General features: G+C 42.8%; 1 protein-coding gene across 3 annotated transcripts in view; it reads right to left on the reverse strand.

Moving 5' to 3' along the window:
- LOC132836766 (mitogen-activated protein kinase-binding protein 1-like) overlaps positions 1 to 26,067 on the reverse strand; it is a 172,255-nt gene that overhangs the window by 5,124 nt on the left and 141,064 nt on the right. For all 3 annotated transcript variants that reach the window (XM_060856219.1, XM_060856218.1, XM_060856220.1), the window contains exons 25-28: positions 25,185 to 25,352; positions 24,970 to 25,090; positions 22,266 to 22,320; positions 124 to 403 (exon numbers count right to left, since the gene is read on the reverse strand). In XM_060856219.1, the coding sequence (XP_060712202.1) occupies positions 124 to 403; positions 22,266 to 22,320; positions 24,970 to 25,090; positions 25,185 to 25,352 (624 nt within the window). The remainder of the gene's footprint in view (positions 1 to 123; positions 404 to 22,265; positions 22,321 to 24,969; positions 25,091 to 25,184; positions 25,353 to 26,067) is intronic.

Below are 26,067 nucleotides of genomic sequence, written 5' to 3' on the forward strand. Positions count from 1 at the left end.
GTACTTGCAATAAACCTTCAGAAAGAAAGAAATGAGAATAAATTATTTTATTAAGGACATTCACTTGGGAGGATCATACCAAGGGGATATTAATTATAGAATACCTCTAGGATGAAATCTTACCTCCTTGTACCAGGTCAATTACTGAGGCTGACCGTTTACAGAAGTGGCTTCTTCCATTATTTGGCGCTGTATCTTTCACCTCCAAAGCAAGAGATTTCTCAGCACTTGAACTCATTGATTCTATATCCCATTCACTTCTAATATATTCTCTCTCTACAGTTTGATTCATCTCTTCATTCCTAAGGTGTTTTATCCCATCGAAAGATGACTCCAACTCCGATCCATGACCGTCTATAAAAGGGTTAATTTCAGCATGCAATTGCAAGGACTTGCAACTTGCCTGTGAGGGGAAGCAGAGAAATGAAGAAAAGAAAGATTTACAAGTTCTATTCCCACACTGCCTTCAAATACCCCGAACTATATCTTCACCTGGGCTGCAATTGCTCTTTTCTGATCACGGTGCAGCTTACTTACACAGCTGCTTCAGAATTACCTACTTCACTTTCAAACAATGGAAAATTCTGTCACATCACTCATCCATATCGGTTCTTTTATAAGACGACCATTAATTAGCTTTTATCATGATATAATACTGGAATTAAAATAGCATGCTCTCTACTTGGTTCAACATACTTCCCTAGGAAGCCATCCTAAGGCACTTCAGAATCTTGTCTGCACAACTAGAACTCTTCGTTTATCCAGATACATGCATAAGACCACAAGACATAGGAGCAGAAATTAGGCCATTCAGCCCATCGAGTTTGTTCTGCTATTCAATCATGGCAGTTAAGTTTCTCAACCCCATTCTCCTGCTTTTGCCTCGTAACCCTCGATACTCAAGAACCTATCTCAGTCTTAAATATACTCAGTGACTGGCCTCCACAACCTTCTGTGGCAGTGAATTCCATAGATTCACCATTCTCTGGCTGAAGACGTTTCTCCTTATCTCTAGTGTAAAAGGTCTTTCCTTTACTCTAATGCTGTGCTATTAGGTCCTAGTTTCCCCTACCAGTGGAAACATCTTCCCAACATCCACTCTGATCAGGCCATTTAGTGTTCTGTATGTTTCAATTAGATACTCCCTCATCCTTCTAAACTCCATTGAATATAGACCCAGAGTCCTCAAACATTCCTCATATGGTAAGCTTTTCATTCTTGTGAACATTCTCTGAACATGCTCCTGGGCCACCACATCCTTCCTCAGACATGAGGCTCAAAACTGTGCACAATCCACCAAATGTGGTCTGACCAGAACTTTATAGAGCCTTAGAAGTACATCCTTTCACATTCAAGTCCTCCCAATATAAAAGCCATAACATCCATGGACTCTCCTTGGTCTTACCTGCTTATTACTTCCTCAAAGAATTCTAGCAGATTTGTCAGGCATGACCTCCCGTGGATGAAACCATGCTGACTTTGCTCTTATTTTACCACACACTTCCAAGAACACAGAAATCTCATCCTTCACAATGGATTCCAGGGTCTTACCTACAACCGAGGTTAAGCTAATCAGTCTGTAATTTTCCATCTTTCACCTCACTCTCTTTTTAAACTGGGGTGTCATGTTAAACAATTTTCCAGTCCTCTGGGACTCTGCCTCATTCTAGCAATTCCTGAAAGGTCACCACTAACACCTCCACTATCTCTTTAGCTATCTTCCTGCGAACTCTCGAGTGTAGTCCATCTAGTCCAGGTGATTTATCCACCTGCAGGCCATTCAAATTTTCCAGCACTGTCTCCTTGGTGATGGCTACCATACTCAGCTCTGCCCCCTCATGCTTGAATTTTTGGGACATTACTCGTGTCTTCCACTGTGAAGACTGACACAAAATAATTATGCAATTCCTCAGCTATTTCGCTGGTCCCCACTATCTCTTGAGCGTCATTTTCCAGCAGCCCAATATCCACTTTTGTCCCTTATATATCTAAAGTAACTATTAGTCTTCCTTTATATTACTGGCTAACTTACATAGAACATAGAACATAGAAAAATACAGCGCAGTACAGGCCCTTCGGCCCTCAATGTTGCGCCGACCGAATCCTACCTAACCTACACTAGCCCAATAACTTCCAAATGCCTATCCAATGCCCGCTTAAATGACCATAAAGAGGGAGAGTTCACCGCTGCTACTGGCAGGGCATTCCATGAACTCACAACCCGCTGTGTAAAGAATCTACCCCTAACATCTGTCCTATACCTTCCACCCCTTAATTTAAAGCTGTGTCCCCTTGTAACAGCTGACTCCATTAGCGGTAAAAGGTTCTCAGTGTCTACCCTATCTAAACCCCTAATCATCTTGTACACCTCTATCAAATCTCCCCTAAACCTTCTTTTCTCCAATGAGAACAGCCCCAAGTGCATCAGTCTTTCCTCATACGATTTTCCTACCATACCAGGCAACATCCTGATAAACCTCCTCTGCACTCGTTCCAATGCCTCCACATCCTTCCTATAGTAAGGCGACCAAAACTGCACACAATACTCCAGATGAGGCCGCACCAGAGTCTTATACAACTGCAACATGACCTCAGGACTCCGAAACTCAATTCCTCTGCCAATAAAGCCCAGTACACCATATGCCTTCCTCACAGCACTATTTACATGGGTGGCAACTTTCAGAGATCTGTGTACATGGACACCAAGATCCCTCTGCTCATCCACACTACCAAGTAGCCTACCATTAGCCCAGTAATCCATCTTCTTGTTACTCCTACCAAAGTGAATGACTTCACACTTAGCTACATTGAATTCCATTTGCCACCTTTCTGCCCAGCTTTGCAACTTGTCTATATCCCGCTGTAACCTGCCACATCCTTCCTCACTATCCACAACTTCACCGACTTTTGTGTCATCCGCAAACTTACTCACCCAGCTTTCAAGCCCCTCCTCTAGATCATTTATAAAGATAACAAAAAGCAATGGTCCCAAAACAGATCCTTGAGGTACACCGCTAGTAACTGCACTCCAAGATGAACCTATACCATCAACTACTACCCTCTGTCTCCTTCCAGCCAGCCAATTTCTAATCCAAACCTCTAATGCACCCTCAATGCCATACCTCCGTAGTTTTTGCATTAGCCTACCATGGGGTACCTTATCGAACGCCTTACTAAAATCCATATACACAACATCTACTGCTTTACCCTCATCCACCTCCTTAGTCACCTGCTCAAAGAACTCAATAAGGTTTGTGAGGCACAACCTGCCCTTCACAAAACCATGCTGACTATCCTTGATCACGTTATTCCTATCCAGATGTTCATAAATCTTATCCCTTACAATTCTCTCTAAGACTTTGCCCACCACAGAAGTCAGACTCACTGGCCTATAGTTACTCGGGCTATCCCTACTCCCCTTCTTGAACAAGGGGACCACATTCGCTATCCTCCAGTCTTCTGGTACTATTCCCGTTGACAATGACAACATAAAAATCCAGGCCAATGGCTCTGCTATCTCCTCCCTAGCTTCCTAGAGGATCCTAGGATAAATGCCATCAGGCCCAAGAGACTTATCTATTTTCATCCTTTCCAGTATTCCCAAAACCTCTTCCCTACATACTTCAATGCCATCCATTCTAATCACTTGTGACTCAATATTCACACCAGCAACAGTGTCCTGTTCCTGAGTGAATACTGATGAAAAGTATTGAGTTAGTGTCTCTCCAATCTCCTCCGCCTCCACGCACAACTTCCCACTACTATCCTTGACTGGACCGATACCTACCCTAGTCATCCTTTTATTCCTGACATACCTATAGAAAGCCTTTGGATTTTCCCTAATCCTACCAGCTAAGGACTTTTCATGTCCCCTTCTCGCTGCTCTTAGCTCTCTCTTTAGATCCTTCCTGGCTACCTTATAACTCTCAATCGCCCCAACTGAACCTTCACGCCTCATCTTTACATAAGCCGCCTTCTTCCCTTTCACAAGGGATTCCAATTCCTTATTAAACCACGGCTCCCTCACAAGACCCTTAACTCCATGCCTGACTGGTACATACTTATCAAGGACACTCAGTAGCTGTTCCTTGAACAATCTCCACATATCATTAGTATTCTTCTCTTGAAGCCTGCTTTTCCAATCCACACATCCTAAGTCATGCCTCACCGCATCATAATTTCCCTGCCCCCAGCTATAACTCTTGCCCTGCAGTGCACACTTATCCCTCTCCATCACTAAAGTAAAAGTCACCGAGTTGTGGTCACTGTCCCCGAAGTGCTCACCTACCTCCAAGTCTAACACCTGGCCTGGTTCATTACCTAGAACCAAATCCAGTATAGCCTCACCTCTTGTTGGCCTGTCTACATATTGTGTCAGGAAACCCTCCTGCACACATTGGACAAACACCAACCCATCTAACGACCTTGAGCTATAGCTTTCCCAGTCAATATCTGGGAAGTTAAAGTCCCCCATTACAACCACCCTGCTACTTTCACTCTTCTCCTGAATCATCCTCGCAATACTATCCTCTACTTCTCTCGGACTATTAGGAGGCCTGTAGAAAACACCTAACAGGGTGACCTCACCTTTCCTATTTCTAACCTCAGCCCAAACTACCTCAGATGGCAAGTCTTCCTCCATCGTCCTTTCCACCGCTGTAATACTATCCTTGACAAGTAATGCCACACCTCCCCCTCTTTTACCCCCATGTCTTACCCTACTAAAACATTTAAACCCTGGAACCTGCAACAGCCATTCTTGCCCCTGTTCTACCCACGTCTCTGTAATGGCCACAACATCGAAGTCCCAGGTACCAACCCACGCTGCAAGTTCACCTACCTTATTTCTTATACTTCTGGCATTGAAGTATACACACTTCAAGCCACCTTTCTGCTTACAGGCACCCTCCTTCGAGATTGCTGCCTTGTTCATAACCTCCCTACACTCAAGGTCCTGTACCCTAAAGCTACAGTCCAGGTTCCCATGCCCCGGCGGAGTTAGTTTAAACCCTCCCATTTAATCTTTTTTTTTGTTGCCCTCAGTTGGTCTTTGTAAACTTCCCAATCCACTGGATGCCCACTACCCTTAACCACATTATATGCTTTCTCTTTTGCTGTTACGCTATCCCTGACTTCCCTGGTCAACCATAGCTGCCTCATTTACCCTTAACCATGCTTCTTTTTCCCTCGGGATGAACCTCTGCTGTGTTTCCTGAATTACTGTTTCCTGCTAAGCTCCTCTCCCAGTCAATTCTACCTCAGCTCCTCCCTCATGCCTCTGTAGTTGCTTTTATTCAGCTGAAGTAGTTGCCTCTGATTCTACGTTCTCCCTCTCAAATTGTAGAGTAAATTCAACCATATTATGATTACTGCCTCCAAAGGATTCCTTCACCTTAAGCTCCCTTACCATGTCTGCCTCATTGCACAACACTAAGTCCAGTGTTGCCTGGTCCCTAGTGGGCTCCACCACAAACTGCTCCAAAAAGCCACCTTGCAGACAATCCATTAATTCCTTGGCTTGCAATCCACTACCAACCTGATTCTTCCAGTCCACCTGCCTTTTGAAATCCCCCATGATGTGTGACTTTGTCTTTCCTACACATCTTTTCTATTTCCTGACTACTGTTAGGAGGCTTTTACACAACTCCAACTCTGGAAATCACCTACAGTTAACTGCATAGCCCCTGCTTCATACTTTTTCATCTTCTGATTACAACCATACTCTGCATTATCATTACTATTTGGTGGCCTACAAATAACTCTAAGTAATGTCTGCTGCCTATTGTTGTTACTTAGTTCTACCCAAAAACATGACACACTGATCTTTTAATTCAAAATCCTCCATGACCCCACCCCTTACTTTCAGCAACTCCAAAAGCTTTTCCTTTTTGCCTGCCTTTCCTAAACGTTGGATATCTTTGAAAATTCAATTCCCAATCTTGGTCACCATGCAGTCATGGTTACGCCATGTACATAGGATCATACCCATGCATCTTTATTTTTGCCTTTAACTCATTAACCTTGTGACTGCTGTGTGCATTCAGATAGCATGCCCTTAACTTTGTCTTTTAGCCATCATTCTAATATTAAAGCAGACTCTCTGCTCAGCTTTGTCCTTCTTATCTAGAATTTGAAAAGGTGCTAAGAATCCATGTTACCAACTTTACTTTCTTTCGATTTGGCCTAACTCTCAGGTTCCAAGTGCCCCGGGAAGGTAGTTTGAACTGACCCAAACAGCAGCAGCAAATGTCTCTTGCAGATACAAACCTCCTTAATCACTCAGTATCCTGACCTTGTCTCCAACCTTTTCCAGATCTCCTTTTCACTTGAGATTGAATGGTCAATCCTCAGCAAATGGCTCACTTTCATTCCCCTATGCTGTGAAGATGCTGCTCCTTTAACAAGGTTATGTTGTTCTTGTTTTTTTTCCCCAAGAGGGTACATAAAAACAGAGACTCCGGGAGGTCAAGGTTTGAAGGGTTTCCGGGGCAATTTGGTTATAGCTAACAGGTACTGCCTCAAGTAAAAAGGCTTTCCAGATTTAAGAAAGTCACTTACAAATTGAAAAGGGAATGGCCAGTTCTCCCAGCTCAGCTTCTCTCTGGTTTAGTTTGGTTTTAGCAAGCAGAGTTGAGAAGCTGCTGGACCCAAAGGAGCACATCCATGCTGATCCTGCCTCTCTCTGACATAGCTCCAGAAAGGCAGTGTTTGATTTTACCCTTTTTTTGTCAAGGATTGTTTATGGGGATCGTTGCAAGTATTTGGAACATCATCATTATGTTGGCATAAATTTGCTGGGTTTTCATATAGGTTGGCTATTCTATATTCTGTTCTCTTTTATTAGTGTTTAATTTGTAATCCAGCAAATTAATTCTGTTTTGTTTGAAACTAAGTGAAGTTTCAACTAAGTTTGAAACTAACAACGCCCTTACGTCAACAAATTCTGCACATCAGTATGTCGAACTCTTTCTCTGATGCCTCCATGCCAATTTTTAAAAAGAATTTACTTTGTGGGATGTGGGTGTTGCTGGCTAGTCAGAATTTATTGCTTATCCCTAGTTGAGCTGCCATCTTGAACTGCTGCAGTCCACCAGCTGTAGGTTGCCCCACAATACCATTAGGGAGGGAATTCCAGGATTTTGGACCAGTGACAGTGAAGGGACAGTGATATATTTCTAAGTCAGGATGGGGTGTGATTTGGACGAGAACTTGAATGTGGTGTTCCCACATATCTGCTGTATTGTCCTTCTACATGGAAGTGGTTGGAGGTTTGGAAGGCACAATCTTTGGTGAATCTCTGCATTGGATCGTAGTGCACACTACTGCAACTGACTATCTGTGGTGAGAGAGTGCATGCTTGTGGATGCATTGCCAATCACGAAGGCTGCTTTTGTTCTGGATGGTGTCAAGCTTCTTGAATGTTGTTGCAGTTGTACTCATCCCGGCAAGTAGGATGTATTCCATCACACTCCTCACTTGGCTCTTGTAGACAGTGGACAGGTTTTGAGAAGTCAAAGAGTTGAGTTACTCAGAGTCAAAGAGATGTATAGCACGGAAACTGACCCTTCAGTCCAACTTATCCATTTCGACTAGATATCCTAACCTAATCCACTCCCGTTTGCCAGCACTTGGCCCATATCCCTCCAAACTCTTCCTATCCATATACTTGGGCAGATGCGTTTTCAATATTGTAATAATACCAGCCTCCACCACTTCCTCTGGTAGCTCATTGCATACATGGATCATCCTCTGCAGAAAATGTTGCCCCTTAGGTTCCTTTTATATCTTTTCCCTTTCAGACTAAATTTATGACCCCTAGTCCTGGACTCCGCCACCCAGGAAAAAGATCTTGTCTATTTATCCTATCCATGTCCCTCATGGTCTTATTAAACTCTATAAAGTTACCCATCAGCTTCCAATGCTCAAGGGAAAACAGCCCCAGCCTATTCAGCCTCTTCCTATAGCACTAATCCTTCAACCCTTGCAACATCCTTGTAAACCATTTCTGAACTTTCCAGTTTCACAACATCCTTCTGATAGGAAGGAGACCAGAATTGCATGCAATATTACAAAAGTGCCCTGTACAGCACAACATGACCTCCGAACTCCTATATTCAACGGTCTGATCAATAAAGGAAAGCATACCAAACGCCTTCTTCACTATCCTACCTACCTGTGACTCCACTTTCCAGGACTCCAAGGTCTGTTTGTTCAGCAACATTCCCTAGGACCTTACCTTATGTATATAAGTCCTGCCCTGATTTGTTTTTCCAAAATACAGTACTTCACATTTATCTAAATTAAAATCCATCTGTCACTCATCAAACCATTGGCCCATCTGATCAAGATCCCATTGTAATCTGATATAACCTTCTTTGCTGTCCAACTACACCTCCAATTTTGGGGTCACCTGCAAACGTATTAACTATACCTACTATCTTCACATCCAAATAATTTATATAAATGACAAAAAGCTGTCGACTCAGCACTGATCTTTGTGGCACACCACTAGTCACAGGCCTCCAGTCTGAAAAGCAATCCTCCATTTCCACCCTCTGTCTTCTACCTTCGAGGCAGATCTGTATCCAAAAGGCTAGTTCTCCCTGTACTCCAAGAGATCTAACCTTGCTAACCAGTCTACCATGAGGAACCTTGACGAATGCCTTACTGAAGTCCATACAGATCGTGTCCACTGCTCTGCCCTCGTCAATCCCCTTTGTTACTTCTTCCAAAAACTCAATCAAGCTGGTGAGACTTTTGAATTCCCATGCACAAAGCCATGCTGACTATCCCTAACCAGAGTCAAGAGTGTGGAGCTGGAAAAGCACAGCAGGTCAGGCAGCATCCAAGGAGGGGGAAAATCAACATTTTGGGCAAAAGCCCTTCATCAGGAATGAGGCTGGGAGCCTCAGAGGTGGAGAGATAAATGGGAGAGGGCTGGGGTGGGGCTGTAAGGGAAGGTAGCTGAGAGTGCAATAGGTGGATGGAGGTGGGGAAGAAGGTGATAGGTCGGAGGGGAGGATGGAGCAGATCGGTGGGAAGCAAATTGGACAGTTGGGACAGGTCATGAGGATGGTGCTGAGCAGGAAGGTTGGAACTGGGGTAAGGTCGGGGGGAGGGGAAATGAGGAAACTGGTGAAATCCACATTGATGCCATGGGTTAGAGGGTCCTGAGACGTAAGACGAGGCATTCTTCCTCCAGGCGTCAGATGGTAAGGGAGTGACGATGGAAGAGGCCCAAGGACCTACATGTCCTCGGCAGAGTGGGAGGGGGAATTGAAGTTCTGGATGTAGGTTTGCTTGCTGAGCTGGAAGGTTCGTTTTCATGAATAGTGGCGCCTTGTTAGCCAACCTCCAGTCATTTGGCACCTTCCTGAAGCTATCGATGATACAAATATCTCAATAAGAGGGCCAGGAATCATTTCCCTAGCTTCCCACAGAGTTCTAGGGTACACCCAATCAGGTCCTCGCGATTTATTAACTTTTGTACGTTTCAAAACATCCAGCACCTCCTCCTCCATAATATGGACATTTTTCAAGATGTCACCATCTATTTCCACACATTCTGTATCTTCCATGCCCTTCTCCACAGTAAACACTGATGCAAAATACTTGTTTAGTATCTCCCCTATCTTCTGCTTCCTTGCTGATCTTTGAGGGGCCCTATTCTCTCCCCAGCTACCCTCTTGTCTTTAACGCATTTACAAAATCCCTTTGGATTCTCCTTAACCCTGTCTGCCAAAGCTATCTCATCATGTCCCCTTTTTGCCCTCCTGATTTCCCTGTTAAGTATGCTTCTACAGCCCTTATAGTAAGGATTCACTCAAATCTCTGTTGTCTATACCTGACATATGTTTTCTTCTTTTTCTTAACTAAAACCTCAATTTCTGTAGCCATCCAGCATTCTCCACACCTACCAGCCTTCCCTTTCATCCTAAACGGAATATACTGTCTTTGGACTCTCATTATCTCATTTTTGAAGGCTTCCCATTTTCCAGCCGTCTCTTTACCTTTACCTGCCCCCAATCAGCTTTTGAAAGTTCTTACCTAATACCATCAAAATTGGCCTTCCTCCAATTTAGAACTTTAATTTTTAGATCCGGTCTATCCTTTCCCATTACTATTTTAAAACTAATAGAATTATAGTCGCTGGCCCCAAAATGCTCCCCCACTGATAACTCAGTCACCTCTCTATTCGGTACATCCACATATTGAATCAGAAAATTTTCTTGTACACTCTTAACAAATTCCTCTCCATCTAAACCCTTAACACTACGGCAGTCCCAGTCTATGTTTGGAAAGTTAAAATCCCCTACCGTAATCACTGTATTATTCTTACAGATAATGGAGATCTCTGCACAAATTTGTTTCTCAATTTTCCCACCGACTATTAGGGGGGGTCTACAACATAATCCCAATAAAGGTGATCATTCCTCTCTTATTTTTAGTTCAACCTAAATAACTTCCCTGGATGTATTACTAGAAATATCCTCCTTAAGTACAGCAATAGTGCTATCCCTTATCAAAAAGGCCGCTCCCCACCCCTCTCCCCAACCTCTCTTGCCCCCCTTTCTATCTTTCCTACAGCATTTGTATCCAGGAACATTAAGCTGCCAGTCCTGTCCATCCCTGAGCCATGTCTCTAAATGCTATGATATCCCAGTCTCATGTTCCAAACCATGCCCGGAGTTCAGCTGCCTTCCCTGTTAGGCCTCTTGCATTGAAAGAAATGCAGTTTATCAGACCTACCTTGTTCTCTGCGTTGTTCCTGCCTGCCCTGACTGTTTGACTCGCTCCTTTTCCCAACTCTACCAGTCTCAGATTGCTCTCCTTCCTCACCATCTCGCAGAGGCCCACACCTCCTCCTTACTAGTTTAAATCCTCATGAGCAGCTCTAGCAAATCTCCTTGTCAGTATATTAGTCCCTTCCAATTCAACTGCAATCCATTCTTCTCGTAGAGGTCACTTCTACCCCAGAAGAGATTTCAATGATCCAGAAATGTGACCCCTTCTCCCCTTTACTAGCTCCTCAGCTATGCATCCATCTGCTCTATCCTCCTATTCCTACCATCATTAGCTCGTAGCACTGAGACTAATCCAGATCTTACAACTCTTGAGAACCTCTCTTTATAAATTCCTACCTAACTTTCTATATACTCCCTTAAGAGCCTCACTCGCCACAGTATTCCTGGTCTCTGACCTGATCTTGTAGTTACTGTGTTTATGTGTTGAGTTCCATTGAGTTTCCAGTCAATGGTAACACCCAGGGTGTTGATAATGGGGGATTTAGTGATACTAATACCAAAGGGGTGGTGGTTAGATTGTCTCTTATTCATGATGGTCATAGTCTGGCATTTGTGTGGCACGAAATATACTGGCCACTGGTCAGCGCAAGTCTGGATATTGTCCAGATCTTATTGCATTTGGACACTGACTGCTTCAGTATCTGAGGAGTTATGAATGATGCTGAACATTGTGTAATCAGTTCTGGCATTATGAAGAAGAAAAGGTCATTGATGAAGCAGCTGAAGATATTCTGACATGACTGATTTCCAATAACCATGACCATCTCCCTGTGTGTCAGGTAACTAACTACTTATAAGTGGTTTGACCCCGACATCCATTGATTCCAGTTCTCCTCGGGTTCCTTGATGCCACACTCCGTCAAATGCAGCCTTGATGTCAAGGGCTGTCACCTCCACTTCACCTCTGGAATTCAACTCTTTTGTCCATGTTGGAACCAAGGCTGTAATGTGAAGATGTGGGTGTACCTTTAAGGGTTAAAAGCAGCTGAACTACTAGACACAGCCCCAAGTGTTCTCAAAAAGGCAACAATGTATGTAACACTGGGTCAAACAACTCAATTAGCTCGCTGCCTGGAGACAAAAACAAATTTGAATTCGTCAATCAGTTTAAATTATATGCCCAAAAAACACCAATTTCCAATCAAGTTTGAATTGAGTATATTGACAATCTTAAAAGCTAATGACACAATCCGATGGTCTGGGGTATAAGACGGGGGGAAATTGAACATTTGAGAGGAGAACTGCCAAGTCCTAGCATGTAATAGACTGCTTGGAAAAAAATCTCTCTTAAAAGTACCTTTTTGATCAGTAACCTGTGATGCATAAATTCCTAACAAGGAGAAAGGACGACACAGGAAGATCAGAAGACAAGAACCTATAGCTGCCTGGTTTTGAGATAAGAAGTGGTGTTTTGTAAATCTTAATTGCGAGTTTTATCGGACTAGTAATGTAGAAGGGAAGGTAAAAGATAGATTACAGAAAGAAATTATAAATAGAGTTTGGCTAATTATTCTTCGTTATACTTTAAGAAATAAAGTTGTTAATTTTTACTTTACATAGTTCTTGGCCACTCGAATATTTACAGATTACTGCACGGAATAAATCTTTTCTGTGTGGCTGGTTTTAAATTAAGCAGGAGAGTTTACCCCGTGTCATAACAGCTGTAATGAGGTCAGGACCTGAGTGGCCCCGGCAGCACCTAAACTGGGTGGCACTGAGCAGGTTATTGATGAGCGGATGCTGCTTGATAGCACTGGTGATGACACCTTCCATTACTTTACTGATGACCGACAGTAGACTGACGTGGCAATAATTGGCCAGGTTGGATTTGTTCTGCTTTTTATGTACAGGGAATACTTGGGCAATTTTGCATGTTGTCATATAGATACGAGTGTTGTAACTGTACTGGAAAAGCTGGACTTGGGGAGCAACCTTTGGAAGACAAGTCTTCATGACTATTACTGGAATGTTGTCAGGACCCACAGCCTTTGCAGTAGCCAATGTCTCCAACTGTTTCTTGATTTCACATGGAGTGATTCGACTTGGCTGAAGACTGGTATTTGTAATGCTGGGTAAAAACGAGGACTGCAGATGTGGAAACCAGAGTCTGGATTAGAGTGGTGCTGGAAAACGACAGCAGGTCAGGCAGCATTCAAGGAGCAGGAAAATCGACGTTTTGGGCAAAAGCCCTTCATCAGGAATAGAGGCAGGAAGCCTGCAGGTTGGAGCGATAAATGAGAGGGTGGGGTGGGGAGAAAGTAGCATAGAGTACAATGGTGAATGGGGGTGGGGATGAAGGTGGTGTGTCAGAGAAGAGGGTGGTGCGGATAGGTGGAAATGAAGATAGGCAGGTGGGACAGGTCATGAAAGCGGGGCTGAGCTGGAAGGTTGGAACTGGAGTAAAGTGGGGGGAGGAGAAATGAGGAAACTGGTGAAGTCCACATTGATGCCCTCGGGTTGAAGTGTTCCAAGGTGGAAGATGAGGCGTTCTTCCTCCAGGCATCGGGCGGTGAGGGAGTGAGGGTGGAGGAGGCCCAGGACCTGCATGTCCTCAGCAGAGTGGGAGGGGGAGTTGAAATGTTGGGCCACAGAGCGGTGGGGTTGATTGGTGCGGGTGTCCTGGAGATGTTCCCTAAAGCGCTCTGCGAGGAGGCGTCCAGTCTCCCCAATGTAGAGGAGACTGTATCAGGAGCAACGAATACAATAAATGACATTGGTGGATGTGCAGGTAAAACTTTCATGGATGTGGAAGGCTCCTTTGGGGACTTGGATGGAGGTGAGGGAGGAGGTGTGGGCGCAAGTTTTGCAATTCCTGCGATGGCAGGGGAAGGTGCCAGGAAGGGAGGGTGGGTTGTTGGGGGGTGTGGACCTGACCAGGTAGTCACGGAGGGAACGTCTTTGCGGAAAGCGGAAAGGGGTGGGGAGGGAAATATATTCCCGGTGGCAGTTGGAAATGAAGAGATCAAGGGCGGATAATAGGCCAGCACAGGGTGTCCAGGTGGATAGAGTGTGTTGGAGGCGGGTGAAGGGATCCTTGGAAGGTGGTCGGGAGTCCTGATTGTAAAAGTAAGCTCGGAGGCAGAGGCAGCGGAAGAAGCGTTCAACATCATGGCGTGTATTAAATTCATTGATGTGTGGGCGGAGGGGAATAAAGGTAGGGCCTTTGCTGAGGACTGATTGTTCGTCCAGTTGGAAATGAAGAGATCGAGGGGGGGGGGTAATAGGCCAGCAGTGGGTGTAATGTGGGGGGACCACTAGATTAGACTGAAATGGAGCATCCATTCAACACTTCTGGCTGAAGATTGGTGCAAAAGCTTCAGCCTTATCTTTTGCACTGATGTGCTGGGTTCTTCCATCATTGAGGATGGGGATATTTGTGGAGCCATCTCCTCCAGTGAGTTACTTAATCATCCACCACCACTGATGACTAGATGTGGCAGGACTACAGAGCTTAGATCTGATCCTTTGGTTGTTGTGTCACTTCGTTCTGTCTATCACTTGCTGCTTATGCTGTTTGTTGTGCAAGTAGTAATCAGGTTGACATCTCATCTTCAGGAATGCCCTAGCGCTAGTCCTGGCATGGCCTCCCGCACTCTCCGTTGAACCAGGGTTGATCCCCTTGCTTGATGGTAACGGTCGAGTGGGGGATATGCTGGGCCTTGAGTTTACAGATTACGCTGGAGTACAATTCTGCTACTGTTGATGGCCAATAGTGCCTCAAGGATATCCAGTCTTGAGCTGCTAGATCTGTTCCCATTTAGCACGGTGATCGTGCCACACAACAAGATAGAGGTTATTTTCAGAGTGAAGGTAGGACATTATTGCCCCAAGGAATGTGTGGTGGTCACTCTTATTGATACTGTCATGGACAAATTCATCTGCAGCTAGCAAACTGATGAGAAGGTCAGGCATGTTTTCCCCCCATTTGTTGGTTTCTTCAACACTTGCTGCAAACCCAGTCTAACAGGTGTGTCCTTTAGGACCTGATGAACACGATCAGTAATGCTGCTGCCAAATCACTCTTGGTGGTGGACACTGAAATATGCCACTCAGAGTACATTTTGCGCCCTTGCCATCCTCAGTGCTTCCTCTAAGTGTTGTTCAACTATCAATTCATCGGCTGAGGTAGGACGGTACGTGGTAATCAGTTTCCTTGCCTATGTCTAACCTGAAGCCATGAGACTTCATAGGATCCGGAGTTGATGTTGAGGACTCCCAGGGCAACCCCCTTCCAACTGTATACCACCATTTCTGCTGGGGAGACAGGATATATCCAGAGATGGTGATAGTGGTGTCTGGAACATTGTTAATAACGTATGATTCCATGAATGTGACTGTGTCAGGCTGTTGCTTGACTGGTTTGTGCGACAGCTCTCCCAATTTTGGCACTAGCCCCCAGATGTTAGTGAGGATGATTTTGCAGGAAAAAGTTATAAACTTGATGATTGGAGTATTTTGGAATTCAGCAAACGAGGACAAAAAGCTTGATCAAGAAGGGGCAAATGGGAGTAAAACTGCAGGGAACATAGAAACTGACCACAAGTTTCTATAAATGCGAAGAGAAAAAGATTTGTGAAGACAAACACATATCCTTACAATTAGAAGCGGACAGAAATAGCAAAATAATCAAACATATTTTGGTCTGTCTTCACAAAGGACGGCATAAATAATCATACAGAAATATTAACAAACCAAGGATTTAGTGACAGTGCAGAATTAAAGGAAATAGAGTGTAAGAAACTGGTGCTGTTGAAGTGAATGGGATTAAAGGCTGACAAATAACCAGGACCTGACAATCTACAATCCAGAGTGGTCCTGGAAATAACGGATGCATTGGTGGTCATCGTTTAAAATTCTATAGACCCTGAAGCAGTTCCTACATTGGGAGGTGGCAAATGTAATCCTACTTAAAAAGGGAGACAGGGCAGTAAAAGTTAATTATAGATCAGTTAGCTTAATATCAGTACTGGGAAAATTTCTAGATGTTATTATAAAACAGGTGAGAATAGAAGATTTGGAAAACATCAACAGGACTGGACAAAGCCAGCATAGCATGGGTTGATGAAAGGGAAATCACACTTCATAAATGTACTGGAATTTTTTTTCTGTTCTACTAACCACATCCTCAGAAGACCTTTGATAAGGCCCATCAGAAGAGGACAGTGGGCAAAGTTAAATTATTTGAATAATATATTGTGGGGATCAAGAATTGGTTGACAAACAGGAAACAGAGTGCAAATGAATGAATACTCTTCAAAGAGCAGGCAGTGACTAGTGGGGTACGCGAGCATCAGTGCTTGGTCATTCATGATACTGAAGTTACCTGGATGAGGGAGCCAAAGTTTTCTAACAACAAAACTGAGTGGCTTGAGAGCTGGGAGGAGCGTAAAAGGAAGCTTTAAGGTGATTTAGATAAGTTGAGTGAGTGCGCAAAGAAGTTGTGAAAAACAGAAAAGGACGATTTTTTAAAAAATGGCGATATATTGGAAAGTGTTGCAGTTGTATAAGACTCTGGTGCGGCCTCATCTGGAGTATTGTGTGCAGTTTTGGTCGCCATACTATAGGAAGGATGTGGAGGCACTGGAACGGGTGCAGAGAAGGTTTGTCAGGATGTTGCCTGGCATGGTAGGAAGATCGTATGAGGAAAGGCTGAGGCACTTGGGGCTGTTCTCATTGGAGAAAAGAAGGTTCAGGGGAGATTTGATAGAGGTGTACAAGATGATTAGGGGTTTAGATAGGGTTGACAGTGAGAACCTTTTTCCGCATATGAAGTCAGCTGTTACTAGGGGACACAGCTTTAAATTAAGGAGGGGTTGGTATAGGACAGATGTTAGGGGTAGATTCTTTACTCAGCGGGTTAAGTGTTCATGGAATGCCCTGCCAGTATCAGTGGTGGACTCTCCCTCTTTATGGTCATTCAAGCGGGCATTGGATAAGCATATGGAGGTTATTGGGCTAGTTTAGGTTAGGTAGACTTTGTCAGCGCAACATCGAGGGCCGAAGGGCCTGTACTGCGCTGTATTTTTCTATGTTCTATGTTGACATACAAAATGATCTGGGTGCTCTTGTACACTAGTCAGTGAAAATAAACAGGCATGTGCAGCAAGCAATTGGGAAAGCAAATGATACATTGGTTTCATTACAAGAGCATTTAAAGTCAGAAATGTGATAGACGTTCATGAGGCCAATTCGGAGGGTGGCAGGATTGTCTTGTGAGAAGAGATAGCTTTAAATTGTCTTGCATTTACTAGAATTTAGAAGGATAAGGTGGTATATGACTGAAATGTATAAAATTTGAAGTCCAGAACTAGAGAGCATAGGTTTAGGGGGAGGGGGAAAGATATAAAAGAGACCTGCAGGGCAATTTTTTCAAGCAGAGGGTGGTACGTGTATGGAATGAGCTGCCAGAGGAAGTGGTGCAGGCTGGTACAATTGCAACATTTAAAAGGCATTTGGATGGACAAATGAATAGGAAGGGTTGAGAGGGATATGGGCCGGGTGCTGGCAGGTGGGATATCTGGTTGGCATGGACAGAAGGGTCTATATCTATGCTGTACATCTCTATGACTCTATGGCTAGACAGTATAGATGCAGGCAGGATGTTGCTGTAGTTGGGTTTCTAAAAGAAGAGGGGTCAGTTTCAGGATAAGGGTAGACAATTTAAGACTGAGCTGAAGATAACTTTCACTCAAAGGATTTTGAAGCTGTGGAATTTTCTACCACAGAAGGCCATGGAGATGAAGTAGTAAGAGGAGAATGTGTGAATATAGTATTGAGATAGAGCATCAGCCATGATCAAATTGAATGGCAGAGCAGTTTCAATGAGCCAAACATCCTAATCTTACTCCTGTTCTCTAAATTGCCCTCAGCCATCTTCTTGAACTGCTACAGCTCCTGTGCTGTAGGTACACTCACTGTTACATTAGCAAGGGGATCTTGAAGTTTTCACCCAGTGACGTTGAAAGAATGGTGATACAGTTCCAAGTCACAGTCCGTGTACCAGGTACAAGATAAACTGGGCGGTACGGTGGCAGTAGGCGGTACGGTGGCAGTAGGCAGCACGGTGGCACAGTGGTTCGCACTGCTGCCTCACAGCGCCAGAGACCCAGGTTCAATTCCCACCTCAGAAGACTGACTGTGCGGAGTTTGCACATTCTCCCCATGCCTGCGTGAGTTTCCTCCAGATGCTCTGGTTTTCGCCCACAGTCCAAAAATGTGCAGGTTAGGTGAACTGGCCATGATAAATTGCCTGTAGTGTTAGGTGAAGGGGTAAATGTAGGGGAATGGGTCCGGGTGGGTTGCGCTTCAGCAGGTCAGTGTGGACTTGCTGGGTCGAAGGGCCTGTTTCCACACTGTAAGTAATCTAATCTAATCTAATCTACTGAAAGTCACAGATGTTTCTTTGACGATACCTTCCCAATCTGCAATCTATACCACCTGGAAAGACAAGGGCAGCACATGGATAGCATTACAATCTTCAAGCCTTCTTCCAAGTACGTGTAGATGTAGCAAATGGTAATACTCCCATACATCTGCTGCCTTGTCTTTGAGGTGGAAGACATTGCAGATTTGGAAAGTATTATCAAAGGAGCATTTGCGACATCCTGTAGTTCATTTTGTATATGGTGCACATTGTGGATTGGTGTTGAAGGGAGTGAATATTTCAGGTGATAAAGGAGGTGCCAGTCAAGCAGCACGCTTCATCTTAGATGATGTCAAACTTTGCAAGAGCTGATAGAGATGCACTCATCCAGATAAATGACCAAGTTGTTAAGAGTTAAATTTATTTGATAAATGATTCAGTAAATATAACTGTGTCAGGCTGTTGCTCAACTAGTCTTTGGGACAGATCTCCAAATTTTGGAACAAGATCCCAAGAGATTGATGGGTGGTTTAATGTGGTGTTGTAGTTTCTGGTGCCTATGTTTCAGTCCTTTGTCGGAGTGGATACAAGAAAGAGGCTTGCCAGACCATTCCAGAAACAGTTCATAGTCAATACCATTGCTGTGGGTGTGAAAGCCAAATTAAGCAAGGTCAGCAGATTTCCTTCTGGAAGAGACAATCAGCAATGGTTTCACCGTTATCGTTTCTGATGCAAGCTTTTAATTCAAGAGTTACGAAGTGAATTTACATTCCACCAGCTGCTGTGAAATCTTAACTCATGTGCCCCAGTGAAAGAGCCTTAGCCTCTGGATTACCAACCCAATGATCATGCCACTACATCATCTATGGAAAACAGCAACTGGGAAGTTAAAAACACAATAAGAGCTGAGACGAAGAGAAGGGAATGTCATCTAGCATAAAAAGGAATCACAACATAATTTATAGGCAGTTAAATTGCTAAACGGTGGTTAAAAGGAGATGCAGGACCAAATAGTGACTCAAAAGGAGAATTAGGCATGAAAGTTAAACGAAAGACTGAGAAACTGAGCACTTTGCTTCAAGATGTCGTCACATCAAAATAGAATAATTGAGATACTGACCAGGCTAAAAAAGCGGTAAAGAACAAGTTTTAGACAAGTTGTCTGTCCTTGAAATTGATAACTCACTAGATCCAGTTCAGATGTATGTGAAGATAAATGACGGAAATCAGGATGGAAATGGCAGACACTGGCCATAATCATCTGATCCTCCTCAAATACAGGGGTGTGGCCAAGACTTGAAAATAGTACATCTTGTTCAAAGAGGTTCAAAAGACAACCCTAGCAAATAGATTTGTCACTTTAACCTTGGTGGTGGGAAGCTTTTAGAAATGATAATCAATGACAAAATTCAGAGTCACCGTGGATTAAGCAAGGAAAGCCAGTGTGTGAAGATAAAAGATTAACTAATGGAGTTTTTTGGTAAGGTAATGGCGACTAATGGAGAGTAATGCATTTGACATGATGCGCATGGATTTCCAAAAACTCTGATAAAATCTCACATACCAAGCATGTCGGCAAAATTCAAGTCAATGCAACAAAAGGGATAATGACAGCATGGATGAGAAATTAGTGCCAGGAATCAAAGAATATTTTGCTGTTCTTAGGAATGGAGAAGGATATATTGCAGGGGTCCGCAAAAGCTCAGTATTCAGATCATTCCACCTCCCTAACTTGTTTGAATGGCTTAGACTTTGCTGTGTACACAGTACAAGACTTGGACATCCTGTGGTTTGAGAGAGCGATAGCGGTAAGACTCCAAAGGGACAAAAGACAAGTTAGTGAAATGGGACCTAGCAGATGGAATTTAATGTGAGAAGGGCATATTTTGGTAGGAGGAATGAGAAGCAATAAAAAGATGATGAAGGAGCTATAAACAGTCATGGGGGTATATGTGCACAAATCACTGAAGGTAGCAAGGAAGAAGGGAAGAGTGGGGGAAGGATTAAAGATTTGGGCTTTATAAAATAAAGGGCCAGCACGTGAAAGCAAGGAAGTGATGACAAACCTTAACAAAAGATAGATTTTGCCTTAACTGGAGTAACTGTTACCAAGCACTGACAGCCTTAGCTTGGTATCATGTGCCCAATTAAGGAGAACATAAAGGCAATGCACAGGCTGCAAAATAGTTACAAAATGTTAGCAGAAATGAGTGACTTCAGTTACAAAAGGTAGATTAAATAATTGGAGGTGTTCTTCAACAATAGAAGGTTGAGAGGAGATTTGATGGGATTGTTCAAAATCATGAAGCATTGGTGCAGGAACCAAAGAACAAGTGAAAGCAATTGTCAAAAGAACCTAAAAATAAGTGAACAGGGAGAAACTGTTTTCAGAAATTGATTAGGGTCTTGAATGTATTACCCAAGAATGTGGTGTATGCAGATTCAATCATGGCTTTGTTATGAAGATGTGGGTGTACCTTTAAGACAGTGAAGGACTTGGCAAGTACACAGACTGCTGGAGAATTTACAAAGTAACATTCGATTAAGAACAAACAGCAGTTGTTAAGTTGCTATGAGACAAAAAAACACAAATTAAAATTCAGCCACTCAGTTTAAATTATCCCCTGAAGAATATCAAACTCCAATCCAGTTTGAGTTCAGTATATTGACAATCTTAAAAGCTAAATGACACAATCCGATGCTTTGGGGGTATAAGACCGGGGAAAATTGAACAGTTGAGAGGAGAACTGATAAGCCCAGCATGTAAACAGATGGCCTGAAAGTAGCTCTCTTAAAAGTACCTTTTCGATTAGGAACCTGTGATGCTGAAATTCCTGAGAGTAAGAAAAGAAGAAACAGGAAGATCCGAGTAGAAGCACGAAAGCAGCCTAGTTTTGAGATAAGAACTGTTGCTTTGTAAACCTTAATTGGGAGTTTTATCGGACTAGTATTACAGAAGGGAAGGTAAAAGATAGGTTAGAGGAACAAATTATAAATAGTGGTTAGTTAATTATTCTCTGTTATACTTTAAGAAATAAAGTTGTTAATTTTTACTTTAAATACATCTTGGTCACTTGTAATTTTACAGATTACTGCATGGTATAAATCTTTTGTGTGTTGCTAGTTTTAAATTAAACAGGAGGGTTTACGCACTGTGTCATAACAGTTTCAAAACAGAATTGAATGATTATTTAATCAGGAAAGATTTACAGGATTATTGGGGGGGGGGGGGGGGGTGGTGCAGTGGTACGTGGCAGCAGCATGATCAGCTATCTTGTAGACAGTTAACTTTATTATGTGTGCTGAATCCATTCAAGAGAACTAAACTCAACATCTTTGGGCTAGAACAGGTTCCTGACCATCACCTGATCTCTGTGAAAGTAAAGATGTCCAAATGTCAAAAACAGGCATGATGGAGTTCAATTTTATCTCTGCAGTGAAATGACATGCCAACAGTTGCTTTCTACTACACAAAAAGAGAGATTCTGGACAGTAGCTGCTCCCTTAGAACTAGAATTATTGAACTTGTTGCATTGAGAGAAAATTGACCCATCTGATGATGGATTTATGACTACGACTATGACTTCAGCAAATAAAGAAATTTAAGTAGTTACACGACTTCAAGATAATTTCTTCGCACACAATTTCTTTTAAGTATTTAGTTTGGCAAGAGTTACAATTATCGCCAAACCAGGCATTGGCGTCAGGATACACAGTGCAAATCTGCCTAGGTTAGCAGTTTTGCTCTCACTACTAATTGCAATACGTAAAATTCAGCCTGTATAAGCTTGCAATCCACACTAGTAACACAAAAGTTATCATGAAAGTGAAACAAGCTAGACAACTGGCACTAAAATACTACAGCTGTCTAATTTGCGAGAGTTCATGCTCACTTTAAATTGATGAATTAATGCTGTCACAGGAATGTATTTATAAGTATATATGAACTCAGCACAACCCTAGTGAACTACTTGATATTTAAAATTGATTACAGAATTAGAAGAAACACCATAATCACCATATACATTTACAGGGGTGGAACAATCATTATTAATTGAAAATATGAAAAACTTATTGAGACTACATTAGCTACTCACATCTGGTAGGTGCTGTAACTTCTGCTGGACTTTAGGAGGGAAGGCTGCTGTCATTCTGTCAGGAAAAAGAGTACATTCAGAAAAACACGTGTCTGAAATAACAAGTCTAAAACACATCATTTTAAAGGACTGAATGACCTAAAATTTCCACTGGAGAACAATCTTGATTTATCTTGTTTTTCGAAAATAAGTTTCTGATTTTCAACTGTAAAGATGAATTTAAATTAATTTAAAATGTCAATATCCAGTTTGCTTCAATATGCAGAACAATGAAGTTGGAACTTCTATCAGTAGTTCATAGAACATGGAAAAAATACAGCGGAGTACAGGCCCTTCGGCCCTCGATGTTGCGCCGACCAAAGTCTACCTAACCTACACTAGCCCAATAACCTCCATATGCTTATCCAATGCCCACTTAAATGACCATAAAGAGGGAGAGTTCACCACTGCTACTGGCAGGGCATTCCATGAACTCACAACCCGCTGAGTAAAGAATCTACCCCTAACATCTGTGCTATACCTACCACCCCTTAATTTAAAGCTGTGTCCCCTAGTAACAGTTGACTCCATTAACAGAAAAAGGTTCTTAGTGTCTACCCTATCTAAACCCCTAATCATCTTGTACACCTCTATCAAATCTCCCCTAAACCTTCTTTTCTCCAATGAGAACAGCCCCAAGTGCCTCAGCCTTTCCTCATATGATCTTTCTACCATGCCAGGCAACATCCTGGTAAACCTCCTCTGCACTCGTTCCAATGCCTCCACATCCTTCCTATAGTATGGCGACCAAAACTGCACACAATACTCCAGATGAGGCCGCACCAGAGTCTTATACAACTGCAACATGACCTCAGGACTCTGGAACTCAATTCCTCTACCAATAAAGCCCAGTACACCATATGCCTTCTTCACAGCACTATTTACCTGGGTGGCAACTTTCAGAGATCTGTGTACATGGACACCAAGATCCCTCTGCTCATCCACACTACCAAGTAGCCTACCATTAGCCCAGTAATCCATCTTCTTGTTACTCCTACCAAAGTGAATGACTTCACACTTAGCTACATTGAACTCCATTTGCCACCTTTCTGCCCAGCTCTGCAACTTATCTATATCCCGCTGTAACCTGCCACATCCTTCTTCGCTGTCCACAACTCCACCGACTTTTGTGTCATCCGCAAACTTACTCACCCAGCCTTCAAGCCCCTCTTCTAGATCATTTATAAAGATGACAAACAGCAATGGTCCCAAAACAGACCCTTGTGGAACACCGCTAGTAACTGCACTCCAAGATGAACCTATTCCATCAACTACTACCCTCTGTCTCCTTCCAGCCAGCCAATTTCTAATCCAAACCTCTAATGCACCCTCAATGCCATACCTCCGTAGTTTTTGCATTAGCCTACCATGGGGTACCTTATCGAATGCCTTGCTAAAATCCATATACACCATATCTACTGCTTTACCCTCGTCCACCTCCTTAGTCACCTTCTCAAAGAACTCAATAAGGTTTGTGAGGCACGACCTGCCCTTCACAAAACCATGCTGACTATCCTTGATCACATTATTCCTATCCAGATGTTCATAAATCCTATCCCTTACAATTCTCTCTAAGACTTTGCCCACAACAGAAGTGAGACTCACTGGCCTATAGTCACTCGGGCTGTCCCTACTCCCCTTCTTGAACAAGGGGACCACATTCGCTATCCTCCAGTCTTCTGGCACTATTCCCGTAGACAACGACGACATAAAAATCAAGGCCAATGGCTCTGCTATCTCCTCCCTAGCTTCCCAGAGGATCCTAGGATAAATGCCATCAGGCCCAAGAGACTTATCTATTTTCATCCTTTCCAGTATTCCCCAGACCTCTTCCCTACATACCTCAAGGCCATCCATTCTAATCACTTGTGACTCAATATCCACATCAGCAATAGTGTCCTGTTCCTGAGTGAATACTGACGAAAAGTATTGATTTAGTGTCTCTCCAATCTCCTCCGCCTCCACGCACAACTTCCCACTACTATCCTTGACTGGACCGATACCTACCCTAGTCATCCTTTTAGTCCTGACATACGTATAGAAAGTTCGTGCTGCATTAGCAACTGGCAGGAACACAAATTGACTGAAGTATCCAAGTGAAAGTGGAGAAGTGAACATTGCTACTGTTCAATCCATTTTAGCAATTTCTGCTGAAAATGTGCATACAGATCATAGGTGAAAAATAAGACTAAGAAACGATGCCTCTATGTCAAATAATATTCACTCAGAAAAAGACAGCACATATGAAATTCAAGTAGTCTTTCAAAAAGTCAACAATTTGATGCACCTTTAAAGGGATAATTCTGCAAATAAATCTTAGTCAAATCTATTTTCTGTGGGGTCTGGAAGATATGTTGCGTGCGACATCAAATTTTACATTGGACAATTCAAATTATATAACTTAAGAGACCAGCAATTCAAGTAGTCAGTCTCAAGCTTGAACAGAAATGCCAGGGCTTTAGACAAAGACTTAATGCACTGGAGAAATAATGCAGTATAACGCATCAAGAACTTTTAAATTATTAGGCAAATCTCAGACATGATTCAAATCAGTTTTTCAAATGAACTGTTGCTAAAACATAACCAAAAGTCTGAAGACATTTGCAAGTTTTTTTTGAAGACAGTATTAAACTCTAAAATATTCTTGGGAAAGTATATCACTAACCTGCTGTTTTTCTGGCAGCGGGACAGAAATCTTGCGGAGATACTCAAACGAGGATTCAGGAAGAAATTGCTTTCATTTTCTGCATTTGACTGTAAATCGTTCAGTGTTTCCTCAAATTTCTCTACAAATTAACAAACTGATTTTAGTAACTTGCTACAAATACTTAATAGTCAAAGCTCACCAGCAAAAGAGTCATAATATATGCAGGTTGTTACCATGAGAAAATTCATTAGCCAAGGTTTCAAAGTTGTGCTTGAGAAACTTTTCCTGGTCTGGTGTTTTTACTACATGCGACTCCTGTGGAACTGCACAGCATTGCTCCTCCTCTTCTTCCAATCCAGAAGAATGACCATCAGAACTGAGCTGGCCCACAGAATCAGAATCTATGGTAGTTTCATAAAAGATATGGAAAGTATAATTAGGGCTTGCCTGTATCGTTCTAATTTTTATAATGCACTTCATAGATTCAGACAGTGCAGAAAAGGCTCAATGGTACATTGAGTCTGCACCAACACAACTATAGGTCATTCTGCTATAACATGTGATTTGTTATAACATATTTGTGTTAACATGATTGACGAATTGAGGACACTGTTTCTAAAGCACAAAGTTTTAAAGCATGTATTGATTATAACAGGATTCCGGCCCTATTAGTTTAAGCAGTGCTGCTAATACACAATTTTCTTATAACACGAGATTGCATGAAAACGAGACTATCGCGTTATAGCAGAACTGACTGTACCACTAAAAGCACAACAATCCCAATTTCTCACACTTGCCCCATATCCTTAAATATTAGGACATATGAAGCACTCATTCAAATTTTTTTTAAAAAAAAGTTTGCATTCCAAATTCCCAACACCTGCTGAGTGAAAAGGCTTTGGTTTCCCCAAATCTCTCGAGTCTCCTGCTACTTAGCCTATAACTATGCCTTCTTCAAAATGACTCCTCAATCAATGCGAATAGCTGCTGTCCATTCACCTTGCCTTTACTGCTCAATCATGTCATCCCTTAGTCTTCTCTACTCGGTAGAGAACAATTCAAGACTATCTCAATTTCTCCAACCCAGGCAACATCCTGGTGAACCTCCTTCAGTGC

The sequence above is a fragment of the Hemiscyllium ocellatum genome, chromosome 47, assembly GCF_020745735.1.
Source record: "Hemiscyllium ocellatum isolate sHemOce1 chromosome 47, sHemOce1.pat.X.cur, whole genome shotgun sequence".
Lineage (NCBI taxonomy): Eukaryota > Metazoa > Chordata > Chondrichthyes > Orectolobiformes > Hemiscylliidae > Hemiscyllium > Hemiscyllium ocellatum.